General features: G+C 42.9%; 1 protein-coding gene across 7 annotated transcripts in view; it reads right to left on the bottom strand.

Moving 5' to 3' along the window:
* CIC (capicua transcriptional repressor) overlaps positions 1-15296 on the bottom strand; it is a 238344-nt gene that overhangs the window by 11568 nt on the left and 211480 nt on the right. For 6 of the 7 annotated variants that reach the window (XM_073602031.1, XM_073602030.1, XM_073602033.1 and 3 more), the window contains exons 13-18: positions 14366-14538; positions 12118-12302; positions 11431-11730; positions 7701-7890; positions 3368-3638; positions 500-747 (exon numbers count right to left, since the gene is read on the bottom strand). In XM_073602031.1, coding sequence (XP_073458132.1) covers positions 500-747; positions 3368-3638; positions 7701-7890; positions 11431-11730; positions 12118-12302; positions 14366-14538 — 1367 coding nt within the window. The remainder of the gene's footprint in view (positions 1-499; positions 748-3367; positions 3639-7700; positions 7891-11430; positions 11731-12117; positions 12303-14365; positions 14539-15296) is intronic. The other variant, XM_073602035.1, reaches the window with a different exon arrangement.

The following is a 15296-nucleotide window of genomic DNA, read 5'->3' as shown; positions in this document are numbered from 1 at the left end:
GTTTTTGTTGAGTCACGGACTTATTTTGGGTTTATTGTATTTTTATTTTTTTATTCATTTATATTTTATTTTTTTTCTTCATTCATCACGGTTCAGTTTTTTAGTCACAGATTTGTCACATTATTATCCCTACAGTTATTTGAGATATTCACTTGTCACCGATTGGGTCATGCAATATTGATCCTTTCATACGGACATAGTCAATGATTTCTGTGTCCTATTTAACCAACAGCATTTATTTTTAAAGCGTGTATTTACATTGCTCAGCACTCTTATGAAACTCATCTACCTAATGATCACTATTCACCTTCATATCTTTATGAAGTTTTTTACCTCTAATTTTTAGCGCGACTTTTTTGATATATAAATGAAAATCAGACCCCTGGACAAGTTGTGGTAGACGAAAGGCAGCAAAGTGCACAAAAACAGCCTTCTAGGGAAGGATTTAAAACGGATGGTGAAGGGGCCTAAAACACACCAAGAGCCAGAAAGGACTCACTTGTCAACAGAATCAAAGGTCTTCTTCAAGGGTGGAGGCCGCAGTTTGGGTTTTTTCACTGGTCCGTCCTTTCTGTCAGAAGCTTCAGGAATTGGTCCTCCCGCTGACCTACCAGCCTCTCCTGGAGAGCCACCGATACTGCTGGACGCAGGTGGTGGAACAGGCGAAGATGGTGGTGGAGGAGCTGGTGCAGCAGGTGAGGGATCTAAACGGCTCTCTGGGACTGTGCCCTTCCAATCCATTGAATACTATGTAAAAGACAGGAGAAACCAAGAATTAATTGCCAGTGATGCTAAACCACTGGAAGAGGTGATTACAGTAGAGTAACCCAGAATTGACCACAAGTCTTTACAGCTAACGCCCCAGAAAGCTTAATAATACAGAAAGAGCTCTGGGCCATCAAAACCCACCTTCCATGTGTAATGTCTCTTCTGCAAAAAAATAAACCTACCTGACTACTTGCAGTCTTCCTTAGAATATACACCGAGCTGCGCATGCACAGCTCAGTTTACATTCCAGCACAGATCGCGTGTACCAGGATGACAGAACTCCTGTGCATGCATACCATCTCGCACCAACCAAAGAAGGTGGCTGCAGCATGGCACCCAGCAGAGAGTAGTTACATCGTTAATCTGGTTGAAAAAAGTCCATCCAGTTCAACCAATAGAAGAGAAAAAAAAATTATAGGTATATATATATATATATATATATATATATATATATATATATAATTTAAAATTTAAAAAAAGATCTATAAAAAATTATAGATCTATATATATATAAATATCTCTATCTATCTAGATATATATCTATAGCTATATCTATATATATATATATATATATACACACACACACACACACACACACACACACACACAATCCTATAGCCTTTTTTAAAACAATCCACTGAGTTGGCCAGAATCAGCTCTTGAGGGAGTCTATTCCACATTTTCACAGCTCTTACTGTGAAGAAGCCTTTCCTAATTTGGAAATTAAATCTCTTTCCTCCAGACATAAAGTGTGCCCCCGTGTCCTCCTGTGATGACCTTAAAGTGAATAACTCAACACCAAGTTCACTATATGGACCACTTATGTATTTGTACATGTAGAAGATGCTGGGGAGGGACCTTGGAAACTTGAAGGAGCGGCAGTACTGCGGACTTTAGTTCCACTTTATGTGGAGCTCCTGACATGCTAGAATAATATATACACAAGGTACCTATATGCCACCCATGGTAGAAGTGTAGTACCTGTAAAGTCAGTTCAGGTTTTGCTTTAAAGTGTTACTAAACCCAGGACCCTGCATTCACTATATCTGTCTTCCACAAAGAAATGCAATTATTTTAGTAAATATAAACTGCTAAATACCTTTTCTCATCAGCAGTATATAGCAGTCTTGTGACTTTATCAGTGTCCGGCCGAGCACTGGTTAATCTTGTAGGAGGAGTTTTCATTCTACTCCGACTGGCCTGTGAGGCTGCAGGACCCCTGACCCTCTGTCTGGACAGTGCAGATTGGCCCTGTGCTGATCAAATGCAACCCCCCCCCCCAAAAAAAAAAAAGCCCTCAGTCTCTAGCATCTAGCAATACACACCAAACTGAGCATGTTCAGAGTACCTCCAAGGCTCTGTACTATCAGCAGATGGATTGGGGGGCAGTAAAAGAAGGGGATCAAACAGGACAGAGCAAACAGCCTTTTAACAGAATGCAGAGGATTAACCCCTTAGGTACCACAGTGAGTAAAACAAGCATGCTTTACTACATATACAGACTGATTTTTCTGTTGTGGGTTTAGTACTACTACTAGTTGCACACAACATTATGTGTAAGCCTTGTTGCCGCTTTGTTGAAAATTTTACAGAGACTAAGGCTGGCCATAGATTGAAAAAACAAAAAAACAAACAGATTCCCCTAGCCACACAAGCAAGATGGATGGAGGTATTCTCTATGCTGTGCTGTGCTACTGCATTCAGACAGCAGAGACTCTTCCGCTGATCAGAGCTGCTGATGGAATGAAAATTTTCAGACATTCCTGTTGGACAGAAGTCGATTGTAAATGAACTTTTGCTGAGTGGGAACGGCTATAGGTGAATCGAAATTTGACCGGTTCCTACTGAACTGGCCAAATTTCGATCCATCTATGGCTGGCTTTAATCTAACCTCGAGTGCCGGTTCACACTAGTGCGATGCGGGAACCAGTGCGATTCCAGTTCCGGTTCCCGCATTGCATTAGGAATCGCAGGATGTTCACACTGCCCTATGCAAACAGCTGCAGGTGTCAAGAGAAAGTTAATGACAGCCCCAGATCAGTTCACATATCGCACTGAGAACTGTCAAATGGTGCAGGAATTGGATCGCATGGGTGCGATCCGATTCCAGTATGGACCAAAAAAAAGGGTCCTGCACCATTTTGGTGTGAATGCGATGCAAATCCAGCCATATAATCTGTATGGCTGAATTTGCATCGAACAGACATCCCATGTGATCTAACATCGCACCGGTGTAAATTGTACGTTATCCAACACTAAGAGCTGGTTTTAAAAAAAGAAACTAGACTGCAAGCTCCTCAGGGGGTGAGCACATCTGCTAGGGCCAGGTCTTATATCTCAGAGGTCTGCTGTGTTGCCCAATGAACATTTGGAAAAAAGTGAGTAGTCTAATAGAGACCACAAAATCAGCAGATCCTCTACCTGACTGTCAAAGAAATCCCTGATGTGCATTTGCCATGCTGACATGAGTTTACTGACAGATTGTTGCAAAACCTAATTACATACATTTGGCAAGTCTGAATATAGCCGAGGTACGGGCGGGTGGGTTTGAGTCACTCAGGCTGCGTATAAATAGAATTAACTTGACGTTACTAATTACCACAGATTCCTTCTTGATGGTGGGAGATGGTGGCTCCCTTTTGATGTCAGACAGCCCGACAACTCCACCGTGTATCGGGGACCCAACTGCTTTCTCCTCGGTTGCGGACTTCGCCCACACGTCTCGTGACGAGCGCTCTTCTGCAGCTGTCAGCCTAGGCTTCCCCGCAGCTAAATCCCGAGGCGGAGCGGCAGGGAAAGCACTAGATGAAGAGGATGATTCTGTGGTAGGCTCCCGGCCTATGGATGCCCCTCGAGGTTCTGCTGTGTACCTAGCACAAAGACATAGCGACAGGGTGAACCTTTATAGTCAAATGTACTGGGGTCATAGAATGCAACTCAAGCCAACTTTTTTTTTGCAGTTTTTTTATATACAGTGGGGAAAAAAAATATTTGATCCCCTGCATATTGTGTAAGTTTGCCCTCTTACAAAGAAATGAAGGGTCTATAATTGTCATCATAGGTGTATTTTAAATGATAGAGACAGAATATCAACCAAAAATCCAGAAGAAACACGATACAAATGTTATAATTGAGTTGCCGTTCAGTGAGTAAATTAAGTATTTGATCCCCTACCAACTAACAATAATTCTGGCTCCCACAGACTGGCTATAGTATGTGCTCATGTGGTACACAGATTAGTTCTGTCAATTTAAGAAGGTGATCCTAACGACAATTTGTTATGTGTATAAAAGACACCTGTCCACAGAATCTCTTTCTTCCATTCAAACCTCACCATCATGGGCAAGACCATAGAGCTGTCAAAGGACCTCAGGGACAAGATGGTAGACCTGTGCAAGGCTGGAATGGGCTACAAGACCATCAGCAAGAAGATTGGTGAGAAAGAAACAACTGTTGGAGCAATTATTCGCAAATGGAAGCCACCAATCGCCCTAAGTCTGGAGCTCCGTGCAAGCTTTCGCCTCATAAGGTAAGGATGATCATGAGAAAAGTGAGGGATCAGCCCAGAACTACACAGAAGGAGCTTGTGAATGATCTCAAGGCAGTTGGGACCACAGTCAGCAAACAAACCATTGGTAACACAATACGCCACCATAGATTGAAATCCTGCAGCGCCCGCAAGGTCCCCCTTCTCAAGAAGGCACATGTACAAGCCTGTCTGAAGTTTGCCAATGAACATCTAAATGAGTCAGAGAAAAATTGGGAGAAAGTGCTGTTGTCAGATGAGACCAAAATTGAGCTCTTTGGCATTTACTTGACTCGCCGTGTTTGAAGGAAGAAAAATGCTGACTATGACCCGAAAACCACCATCCCTACAGTCAAGCACGGAGGTGGAAACATTATTTTTTGGGGCTGTATCTCTGCTAAAGGTACAGGCCGACTTTGCCACATTAAGGGGCCAATGGACGGGGCCATGTATTGTAAAATCTTGGATGAGAACCTTCTTCCCTCAGCCAGAACACTGAAGATGGGTCATGGATGGGTCCTTCCAGCATGACAATGACCCAAAACATACCACCAAGGCAACAAAGGAGTGGCTCAAGAAGAAGAACATTAAAGCTATGGAGTGGCCTAGCCAGTCTCCAGACCTTAATCCTATAGAAAATTTATGAAAGGGGGGGCTGAAACTTCGAATTGTCAAGAGACAGCCAAGAAAAAAAAAAGAAGAGTGGACCAAAATCCCTCCTGAGATGTGTGCAAACCTGGTAACCAACTACAAGAAATGTCTGACCTCTGTGCTTCCCAACAAGGGTTTCTCCACCAAGTACTAAGGCATGTTTTGCTTGGGGATCAAATACTTATTTTACTCACTGAACTGCAACTCAATTTTTAACATTTGTATCATTTGTTTTTTCTGGGTTTTTGGTTGAGTATTAGTTGAGTATTGCAGCTCTTGCTGCAATACTCAACTTTACTGGTGTAGTCTCTTGTAACAATACCCCCACCCCCCAACTCTGATTCAGCACCAAAGTGAATAGTGTCCATTGTCATTCAACCTACTTCCTGTGAGCCCAGGGTGGCACTGTCGCTTTAGAGACACTGAGATCAGTGTCAGAAACTGCTGAAATATTTCATTTATTTTTTTACCATGACTACAGTGGCAAGGATCACCTGCTATACAGCTTGCTTCCTGTCATTCTTTGTGCAGCTTTGCCCAAGGTCTTAGGCAGGAAATGCCCACCGGAAAAGGAGAGGCAGCATAAAAGATGCAGAACCTTAACAACACAAAGCTCTTGGAGACATAATGCACAACTACCAAAATACTAATAATTATACCATTAACTTATATAGGTTTCCCTCCTATTGGATGCTTTCATATAGGTACATTTAAAGTGAACCTGGTATTACATCTCACAATGTTGCCCTTAATGTAACGGATGATTATTTCACTGTATACAGAAATTACATGACATGAACACGGTCCTTGATAGAAGTAGTAAACGGTGTTGTGTGACTGTTTTGTATGTGTTAACAACATGAAACCTTTCATAAAAAATACCCGATAAAAAAAAATAAAAAAAAAGTGGACATGAACTCAAAAAGGGAATATCTTTCTCATGAGGAAAAACAATAAAAAAGTTATTGGTGGCTATTTATTGGCCCCCTGATTACTTGTTGGGTACAGCTGCCATAAAACTGGACTTCCTTAACCTCTTGCCGCCCATGCTATAGCTAAAGGATGGCTACAACGCAGGCCTAAATTGCCGGAAGGGCGTCCATGTACGTCCTCCCGTGCATTTGATGCCTGAGGGGCATAAGCGGCACGCTCTGTGGTCAGTGAGTCTATGAGACTTGGCTGATCACAGATCGGAGTAAGGGGCCGATCCTGTCCTCTTACCACGTGATCAGCTGTCAGCCAATGACAACTAATCACGTAATGTAAACAGAACATTGTAATGGGCTTTTTTTCTCCTCACGCAAAAAAAAAAAAAAAAAAAAAAAAAGGATTTTTTAATACAGCTTACCTGTAAAATCCTTCTCTTGGGAGTACATCACGGGGCACAGAGCTCCCGCCCCTCTTCAGGATTTATATATATGTTGGGATACTTATTGCTTTGCTACAAAACTGAGGTACTCTCCATATGGGAGGGGTTATATAGGGGAGGAACTTGCCTTGTAATTAGGGTTTGCCAGTGTCCAATCACCTGATGGTGACTATCTAACCCACTAAGTAAGTGATAGAGCTCTGTGTCCCGTGATGTATGAACAAGAAAAGCTGATTACCGTCTTGCGTAAACGGGACATCGGTCCCACACACACCAGACCCACTGCTGCTAAGCAGTGCCACGTACCAGTGCCTCCCCACCAGTGCAGCCCATCAGTGCCGCCCATCAGTGCCCCATCAGTGGAGCCTCATCAGAGTACATCAACGAAGGAGAAAAATTACCTGTTTGCAAAATTTAGTTTAACAAACTATGAACATTTTTTTGTTTGTTTAGCAAAAAATAAAAACTCCAGTAGTGATTAAATACCACCAAAAGAAATACCTATTTGTGTGAAAAAAACGATAAAAATTTCATATGGGTACAGTGTTGCATGACTGCGCAATTGTCATTCAATGTATGACAGTGCTGAAAGCTGAAAGTTGGCCTGGGCAGGAAGGAGGTTTAAGTGCCCAGGTTAAAGGGCAAGTCCACTAATGGGGGAGGGATTCAAATTAGCGCAGCATGTACATTACTCTCATTCAGAGACCCCCATCAGCTTCCAACTCTATGGGGTTAATTTACTAAAACTGGAGGATGTAAAATCTGGAGCAGCTCTGCATAGAAACCAATCAGCTTCCAGGTTTTAATGCCAAAGCTTAATTGAACAAACTGAAGTTAGGAGCTGATTGGCCACAATGCAGAGCTGCACCAAATGTTACACTCTCCAGTATTAGTAAATCAACCCCTATATACTTACTCTCGTCGGTTCTCTAGCCTAGTATAGAAAGTTTCTCTGGCAACAGATCAACAGCTGTTTGGGGGATCCAAGAATCATGAAGATACAGGCTGGCAGAACCAAACCAACCACCAAATCACCCAAAAGAGACTTCCTGGAGAATTATACCAACTGACATCTTTTTAAATCTCTCAGAGACTTTGTATGAGGTTTCTGGACTGAGGCCCGTGGTCTGCAAACTTGCTGTGGTCAAAACAAGGGGGTTGCACCATCTTTAATTTCAATTAGTATGGTTAAAAAGAGGGGGCAGAAAGACCCAAAACTCACAAGTGGACAGGAACAGTCTGGAAATATGACTGGTGATGTGTTGAGATTATCCAAGACTTACAAGAAGCCAGAGGCTAAAAATTGTACTGAGCATAAGCCAAGCTAATTTCTGGGGGCAGAAATCTGGGCCCGTTCCCCTTAGGAAATATTGTAAAGCTTCTTACTTTGGTTCAGGTGTCTCTTCACAAGGTGGCAGCGGTGCAGGACGGGAAGTAGAGCGCCCACAGGGTGAGGGTGATGTAGCCTCATATGACCCCACCGGAATACTGGCAATGGTTGCCTTCACTTTCTGAGGAGGCTTAGAGAGGTTCCTCTGAGATTTGGGAGTCACCAAACTGAAGGTAACAGAAGAGGCTGCAAAAACAGGACATGCTGCTTGAGTAAAAGTTGTATTAAATAAAGAAAAATACTAACAATCAGCAACTGAATTCATTACATATAACCACTTAAAGAGGAGCTCCAGTCACCCCCAAAAAATTAAAAGTCAGCAGCTTCAAATACTGTAGCTGCTGACTTTTGATACAATGACACTTACCTGTCCAGGAATCCAGCGCTGGCCTCACCTTCAAGTCTTCAAACGGCTTCAGGTGCCTGCGCTGGCATCTTGACCAAGGGAAACCAGCAGCCGGAAGTGGGAGCACGTGCCTGACAAAACCAGGTACCCACTCCCCCCAAAAAGTGCCAAATGTTGCAGTGGAGGGGATGGTGCAAACAAGCGGAACTTCTCCGTTTGGGTGGAGCTCCGCTTTAAAGCGGAACTAAAGGGGTTAAACTTACCTTTTCAGCGGCTTCTCGACGGCATCTTCTACTGTTTGCTGGTTTTCGGCCATCTTCATTGGCGGGATGGTCTCATTCCTGAGCAGGAGCTAGCCATCCTGGCACTCAGACCAGCCCGGCACTGTGAGCTGAGCTGCGCATGTGCAATTCAGTTTACGGCGATGGAGAAGTAAGCGAGGTAGGGGCAATTTGTTGCAGAAGAGACACGGTCTCTTCTGCAATAAAAACCTGCCTGCTCACTGTCTGTTACAATGAAACTTCAGTTCTGCTTTAACAGGTTTACCCCCCCCTATACTTTTCAGGTAGAGGCGTTTAGGATCGGTGAGCATGTGACCACTGTGACTGGGTGTCACAGTGGTCACATGATCGGGAGCCAGCCCCACTGACTACCGATCATTAGTGTGGACCTGGAGCAGTCATTGACAGCTTGGTGTCTGTGCTGGGAGCATGCAGTGTGCCGACCTCAGCACGAAAACACTGACCGCCCAGCGATGCACATGTGCGGTGTGTGGCCATTATAATCCACCCTTTTGCCGCCGCACGTATAGGTTACGTGGGCGTCAACAGGTTAAAAGTAGAAGAAAAGGCTCTGTGGTTAAATGTTGCTCTTCTTTGTTCTAATCCTCCCTGTATACATTTTCACATAAATCGCCTCCTAAATAATGTTTTTTGTTTTTCTATTCGGTCACAGGGCTGGTGCATATCTGTAGTTTGGAGGGTCTAACAGTGCTGAATCCCCTCCTAGCTGTGACGTCATCCCGCCAATGTCCATAGCTCCCAGGGTTGTCAAAGTGTCATCAGTCGGGAGAAGAGTTATCGGCCACGAGACAGAGAAATTAATCAGATCACTTTACTGGAAGATAATTAGGAAGGGATTTATTGGAAAATGTACACAGGGAGGATCAGAGCAAAAAGGGGGCACAACATTTAACTGGTTAACTATTGTGATGCCTTTTCTTCTACTTTAATTAGTATAGAGCTGCATTAATCTGTGTCTATATATACACACACACATATATATATATATATATATATACACACACACATACATATATATATATATATATATATATATATATATATATATATACATATACACATACATTATATATATATATATATATATATACATACATTATATATATATATATATATATATATATATATATATATATATATATATATATATATATACACACACACACACACACACACACACACAGTTGTGCTAATAAGTTTACAGAATTTATGGCAGAATTTATGATTTCTTGGCCATTTTTCAGAGAATGTGAATAATAACACAAAAACTTTTCTTTCACTCATGGTTAGTGTTTAGCTGAAGCCATTTATTATCAATCAACTGTGTTTACTCTTTTTAAATCATAATTGCAACAGAAACTACCCAAATGACCCTGATGAAAAGTTTACATACCCCAGTTCTTAATACTGTGTATTGCCCCCTTTAACATCAATGACAGTTTGAAGTGTTTTATGATATTTGTGGATGAGGCTCTTTATCTTCTCAGATGGTAAAGCTGACCATTCCTCTTGGCAAAAAGCCTCAAGTTCCTGTAAATTCTTGGGCTGTCTTTCATGAACGGCACGTTTTGAGATCTCCCCAGAGTGGCTCAATGATATTGAGGTCAGGAGACTGAGATGGCCCCTACAGAACCTTCATTTTATTCTGCTGTAGCCAATGACAGGTCGACTTTGCCTTGTGTTTTGGATCATTGTCATGTTGGAATGTCCAAGTACATCCCATGCGCAGCTTCCTGGCTGATGAATACAAATGTTCCTCCTGTATTTTTTGATAACATACTGCATTCATCTTGCCAACAATTTTGACCAAATTTCCTGCGTATTTGTAGCTCACTCATCCCCAAAACATCAGCGATCCACCTCCGTGTTTCACAGTAGGAATGGTGTACCTTTCATCATAGGCCTGATTGACTCCTCTCCAAATGTAGCGTTTATGGTTGTGGCTAAAAATCTGAATTTTGGTCTCATCACTCCAAATGACTTTGTGCCAGAAGGTTTGAGGCTTGTCTCTGTGCTGTTTGGCGTATTGGGATACTTTGTGGCATTTGCGTAGTAATGGCTTTCTTCTGGTGACTGGACCATGCAGCCCATCTTTCTTCAAGTGCCTCCTTATTGTGCATCTTGAAACAGCCACACCACATGTTTTCAGAGAGTCCTGTATTTCACCTGAAGTTATTTGTGGGTTTTTCTTTGCATCCCGAACAATTTTCCTGGCAGTTGTGGCTGAAATTTTAGTTGGTCTACCTGACCGTGGTTTGGTTTCAACAGAACCCCTCATTTTCCACTTCTTGATTAGAGTTGGAACACTGCTAATTGGCATTCTCAATTCCTTGGATATCTTTTTATATTCCTTTCCTGTTTTATACAGTTCAACTACTTTTTCCCGCAGATCCTTTGACAATTATTTTGCTTTCCCTATGAGTCAGAATCCAGAAACGTCAGTGCAGTACTGGATGAGGGATGCAAGGGTCTGTCAGGAGTCCAGAAACTCAATGACCTTTTATACACACACACTAATTACAAGCAAACAGATCACAGGTGAAGATGGTTACCTTTAATAGCCATTCAAATCCCTTTGTGTCAACTTGTGTGCATGTTGTCAGGCCAAAATCACCAGGGTATGTAAACTTTTGATCAGGGTCATTCAGGTAGTTTCTGTTGCCATTATGATTTAAAAAGAGTAAACACAGTTGATTGATAACAAATGGCTTCAGCCAAACACTAACCATGAGTGAAATATTGTGAACAGCTGTGGTAGTATTTATGAAAAGTGCATTGGGTTTAATCTTAAATGGCCAGTTAGATGCAGACAGTACTTTAGGCCTCGTTCAGACGGTCGCTGCCACCCTGTGTGCATTCGGGGGCCATGCACTCGCTCCTGCTCAGCTGTCAAATTGTGACATGCGGCTCTGTTTTTGCAGCCACTGCATCTACCTCTGTAAGCTGCCTGCAAGCAGCTGAGGGCAGATACAGAAGCCAAAACGCACACCTCCAGCATACAGTATGGGTGCCAGCGCCGATCTATTCAGGGCCTAAAAAGATACTAACAGAAGTATTATTATTTTTAAAAATGCGTACCAGTGACGGTGGTGACCTGTGATGTACTGCCCACTGTACATGGCACAGGTGGGGCACTGATTGTCGGAGGGGTGCTGATGGCTTTGGTCAAGATGGTGGTTGGTGCAGCGGGCACGGTACCTGTACCGGCCACAGTGCATACTAAATTCTGAGCTGGGGAAGCAGCCGCCACAGTCAGTGTACTAGACCCGATTGTTGGGTATATCGCTGTTAAGACTTGGCTGCCACAGGTGGAGGGTACAGGCGGTGTGGAGGCCGGAGACACGGTGACCTGACCAGGGGCAAGGATGTGGCTCTGCCCTGTAATACAAAGACCAGAAATAACACAAAACAAATAATTATTAAGCAACCCATACAGCTGTTCATATTCTGAAGCAAAGTTCTTGTAAAATGCTATTAACGAGAATGAATTAAATCAAAAGCACAAAAGCATTTGGTTGAACTGAAGCTTCCTGAATGTTTCAGATTTAAATTAGCAGTTACAATTACCAATCTAAAAGATATAGTACTGGGGCGGGGGGGGGGCGGGGGGGTTGGAAACACACACACCCCTGCTTTTGGTTCTTGCTACTGCTGGTCATGCTCACTGCTTACTTTGGCAGTTTTGTAGGTTTTCTATGCAAGAAAAGACTGAATACATAAATACTGCCTCTTCCCCTATTGCAGTTCTAGGACAGTATCTCTTACCTGCTAGTAGTGGTTGGACTATGGCCTGACCATTAGGACTTATGGTGGTGAAGCCAAGTGCCATGGAGCCAGTCCCTAGTGAAGGCTGGACACAATGGCCAGTGCCTGCTGTCACAGTCTGGGAGTGTGAACTGGTGGTCACCAGGGGAAGGGTGCTGCCTGCTGCAGAGGGGACATATGTGATCCTGTACAGGGAAAAACAATACAGAATATTAGGACATATATACAGCCATACCCATCAGTGTCTTGTATAACACCACTTCCCAACCAGCCACATACCTGGTACAGTTTTTTAGAGCCAGTGATCAGCTCTCATGTAACAGCGTGACATGTTTGGTATCTATTTACTCTGCATAACATCATCTTTTATATTTTACAAAAAAATTGGGTTATTTATTGTGTTTTTTTGCATTAAAGCTTTTTTTTTAAAAAGTTAGCATTAAAAAAAATTTCCACACAAATTGCACTTAAAAAACTGGGGCACAAATACTGGGCGACATAAAAAAATTTAAAACCCACCAATTTATTCTCTAGGGCCTCTGCTTTAAAAAAAAAAAATGTTTGGGGGTTTCAAGTAATTTTCTAGCAAAAAATAAATGATTGTAAAATGTGAACAATAAAGTGCCAGAAAAAAAATGGTCATTGTGGTTGTTAAGCCTCAAGGTTTTTCACCCTAAAGCGGAGTTCCACCAGAAAATGGAACTTCCGCTTTAAGGGAAGGTGACCCCGACATGCCACATTTGACATTGTGAAAACATAGGGAAAATAACACAGGGTTCTCAGGAATACAGTATGAAGGGCTCCAGAATGTCAAGTCTGAGTGGAGAAGGGTGGTCCTTCATCTTTCCTAGGGTTTTGTAATTCCCAAAGCAAGGTCTGGAGCTCGGGGACTTGGAAATGCTATAGGAGGGAGTCTCCAACCCAGTGTAAGAGTCTTGCTAAAAACCAGCGGGCTGAGTGTGCAGGTGTTCACAGCCTTTATAATCTAGGACCTGACAATAGTTTGGGGCTCCACCTGAGAGACAGGAGGTTTCTTCATATATGCACAGGAGTTTGGATTCCAATCCTTCCCCAGGAGTTAAGAAAAAAAAAAACAGTTGTAATTGCATACAAAATGTTAACTAGAGTTGGGCTTATGTAAACTCCATTAAAAATGACATATTTGTCTAAGACCGCCTTGTCCACCATGATAATGTGCCATTTTACTGCAGAACGAACATATCTACTGGCAGCATCAACAGGCAATAAAAGCCATTTCACAGCGAAAAGCAGAAAAACAAAAAGTGAAGTGTTAATGCTAGTAATGGCAGCATAGTATGCCTTTTTTTGCCCAAAGTTCTACTTTAAAAGAAACATATATGCAATCTGTGAAAAGTGAAAAAATATATGCCAGCTATTAATTACTCAGAAGCACCTCTTCTGATTTAGTTTCCCTTAAAAGCTGGTCATAGATAGTTCAAATCTAGAGATTCAAATCATGTATGGGCAGGCTGAACGTACCTAAGTTGATCAAGCGTTTAACTTGGGTACAACCAGCCTGTCAGATTTTACATGCAATTATTGCTAGCGGCTCCGGTGGGAAAAGCTTATCCTGCCAGGAGAACACAATGGCACTGCGGGAGGAATTCCCCCCATCAACACTGACTGTGTTGATGGGGGAATCAAGCGATTTCAAGCGAATCAAGTAGTTGCAGGAAAGAAAAGCGCTCCATCTATGGCCTGCCTTAGTTACTGAAGCTCGACTTTCCCGACCTCATGGCTAAATTTCCACCAATTGCTAATCTACTTACTGTCCAGTGAGAGGGCAGTTGGGGCTTCTTCAGACCAACAAGCATGCTAAAATGCTGCAGCCTGGTGTCCATTGTGTAGGTGTGAGGCAATGCATTGTTTTGCACCGTTTCTTTTTTTCTTTTCAGCTCTCTTTTTGTTTTAACCTTACTGAAGAGTCATACATCGGCACTTCATTCAAGTTTATGCAAAATAGTGCTTTTGCAAGTTGGTAATAGGGTCACTTTAACATGTTACAATTTATATAAAATTTAAGTGACTGGGTATACAAATCACAAAATTACGTCACAGCATTAAAAATCAGAAATTTGTGTAAAAAAAAAAAAAAAAAAAGAATTACATTGCAATCATAACCCCCCCCCCCTGAAAAAATACGATCAATGACATAGTTAGGTTGAAAAAAAAAACAAAAACAATAAAAACATCTAGTTCAACCGATAAAAAAAAAAAAAAAAATTACCTAGTTGATGATGGCAGGATGACTTTCTGTGGTTGGGATGCTGCGGCTACAACTGCTGCGGTTGCCATGGTGACAGGGATAGCATTCTGGAGTGTGGAACTGCCGGGAGTCACTAAGGCACTCTGCTTTGGAGCTGGCGATTGCACCACGGGCATCGGAGTGATCTGTATAATCTGAAAAAGGACAAAGCAAGAAGACAATTGTAGAGGAAAAAAAGAAGCTTGCTACTGTGGCACACCTGCGAGCTTAAATCCGAGTTGCGCTGCCTGCATCTATGGACAAAGACAGCAAGGCTTGGGGAGTCTTCCCTTCCAGCAGAACACGATGATTACTGCTAGGGGCTATAGCCGCCGGCAGTAATCACATGCAAAATATCCGACAAACTGGTTGTACTGAGGTCGCTCGTTGGATCAACTTCATTACAACCAGCCCGCCCATACATGGATTGAATTTCGGCTACTCTCTGCTTAACCGCTGTGATTTGATCCATCTATGGCCGGCTTAAGTTACAAAGTCATAGTTTACACATGACAGTAAACGCTCTGCGTAATGGTACTTAATGATCCAATGCTGGTGCTGAACAGAGAGGCAGGGGAATGAAGGAAAACTTATGATGTGGTGGGGTTGCACACAGTAGCACAGATCCTCCTCTTTTCGGGTCCCTCTTTGCTGCTCCTAGCCCCTCCCTCCTTTGAGTGCCCCCACAGCCAGCAGCTTGTTACAGGGGGCAGTCAACGCTCTGTGTATCCATTCAGACACAAAGCCCTGACCTGGCCCCTCCCCCTCTCTCCCCAGATCGGATAACTGACTGATTGACAGCGGCAGGAGCCAATGGCGTGGCTGCTCTGTCTCAGCCAATCAGGAGGAGTCTCCCGGATGGCTGAGGAAATCGTGGACATCGCTGGAGAGAGAAGGGGCTCAGGTAGGTAAT

The sequence above is a fragment of the Aquarana catesbeiana genome, linkage group LG10 (assembly GCF_042186555.1).
Source record: "Aquarana catesbeiana isolate 2022-GZ linkage group LG10, ASM4218655v1, whole genome shotgun sequence".
Lineage (NCBI taxonomy): Eukaryota > Metazoa > Chordata > Amphibia > Anura > Ranidae > Aquarana > Aquarana catesbeiana.
The sequence above is the reverse complement of the archived record's forward strand: the minus strand, read 5'-3'. Positions and strand labels throughout refer to the sequence as shown.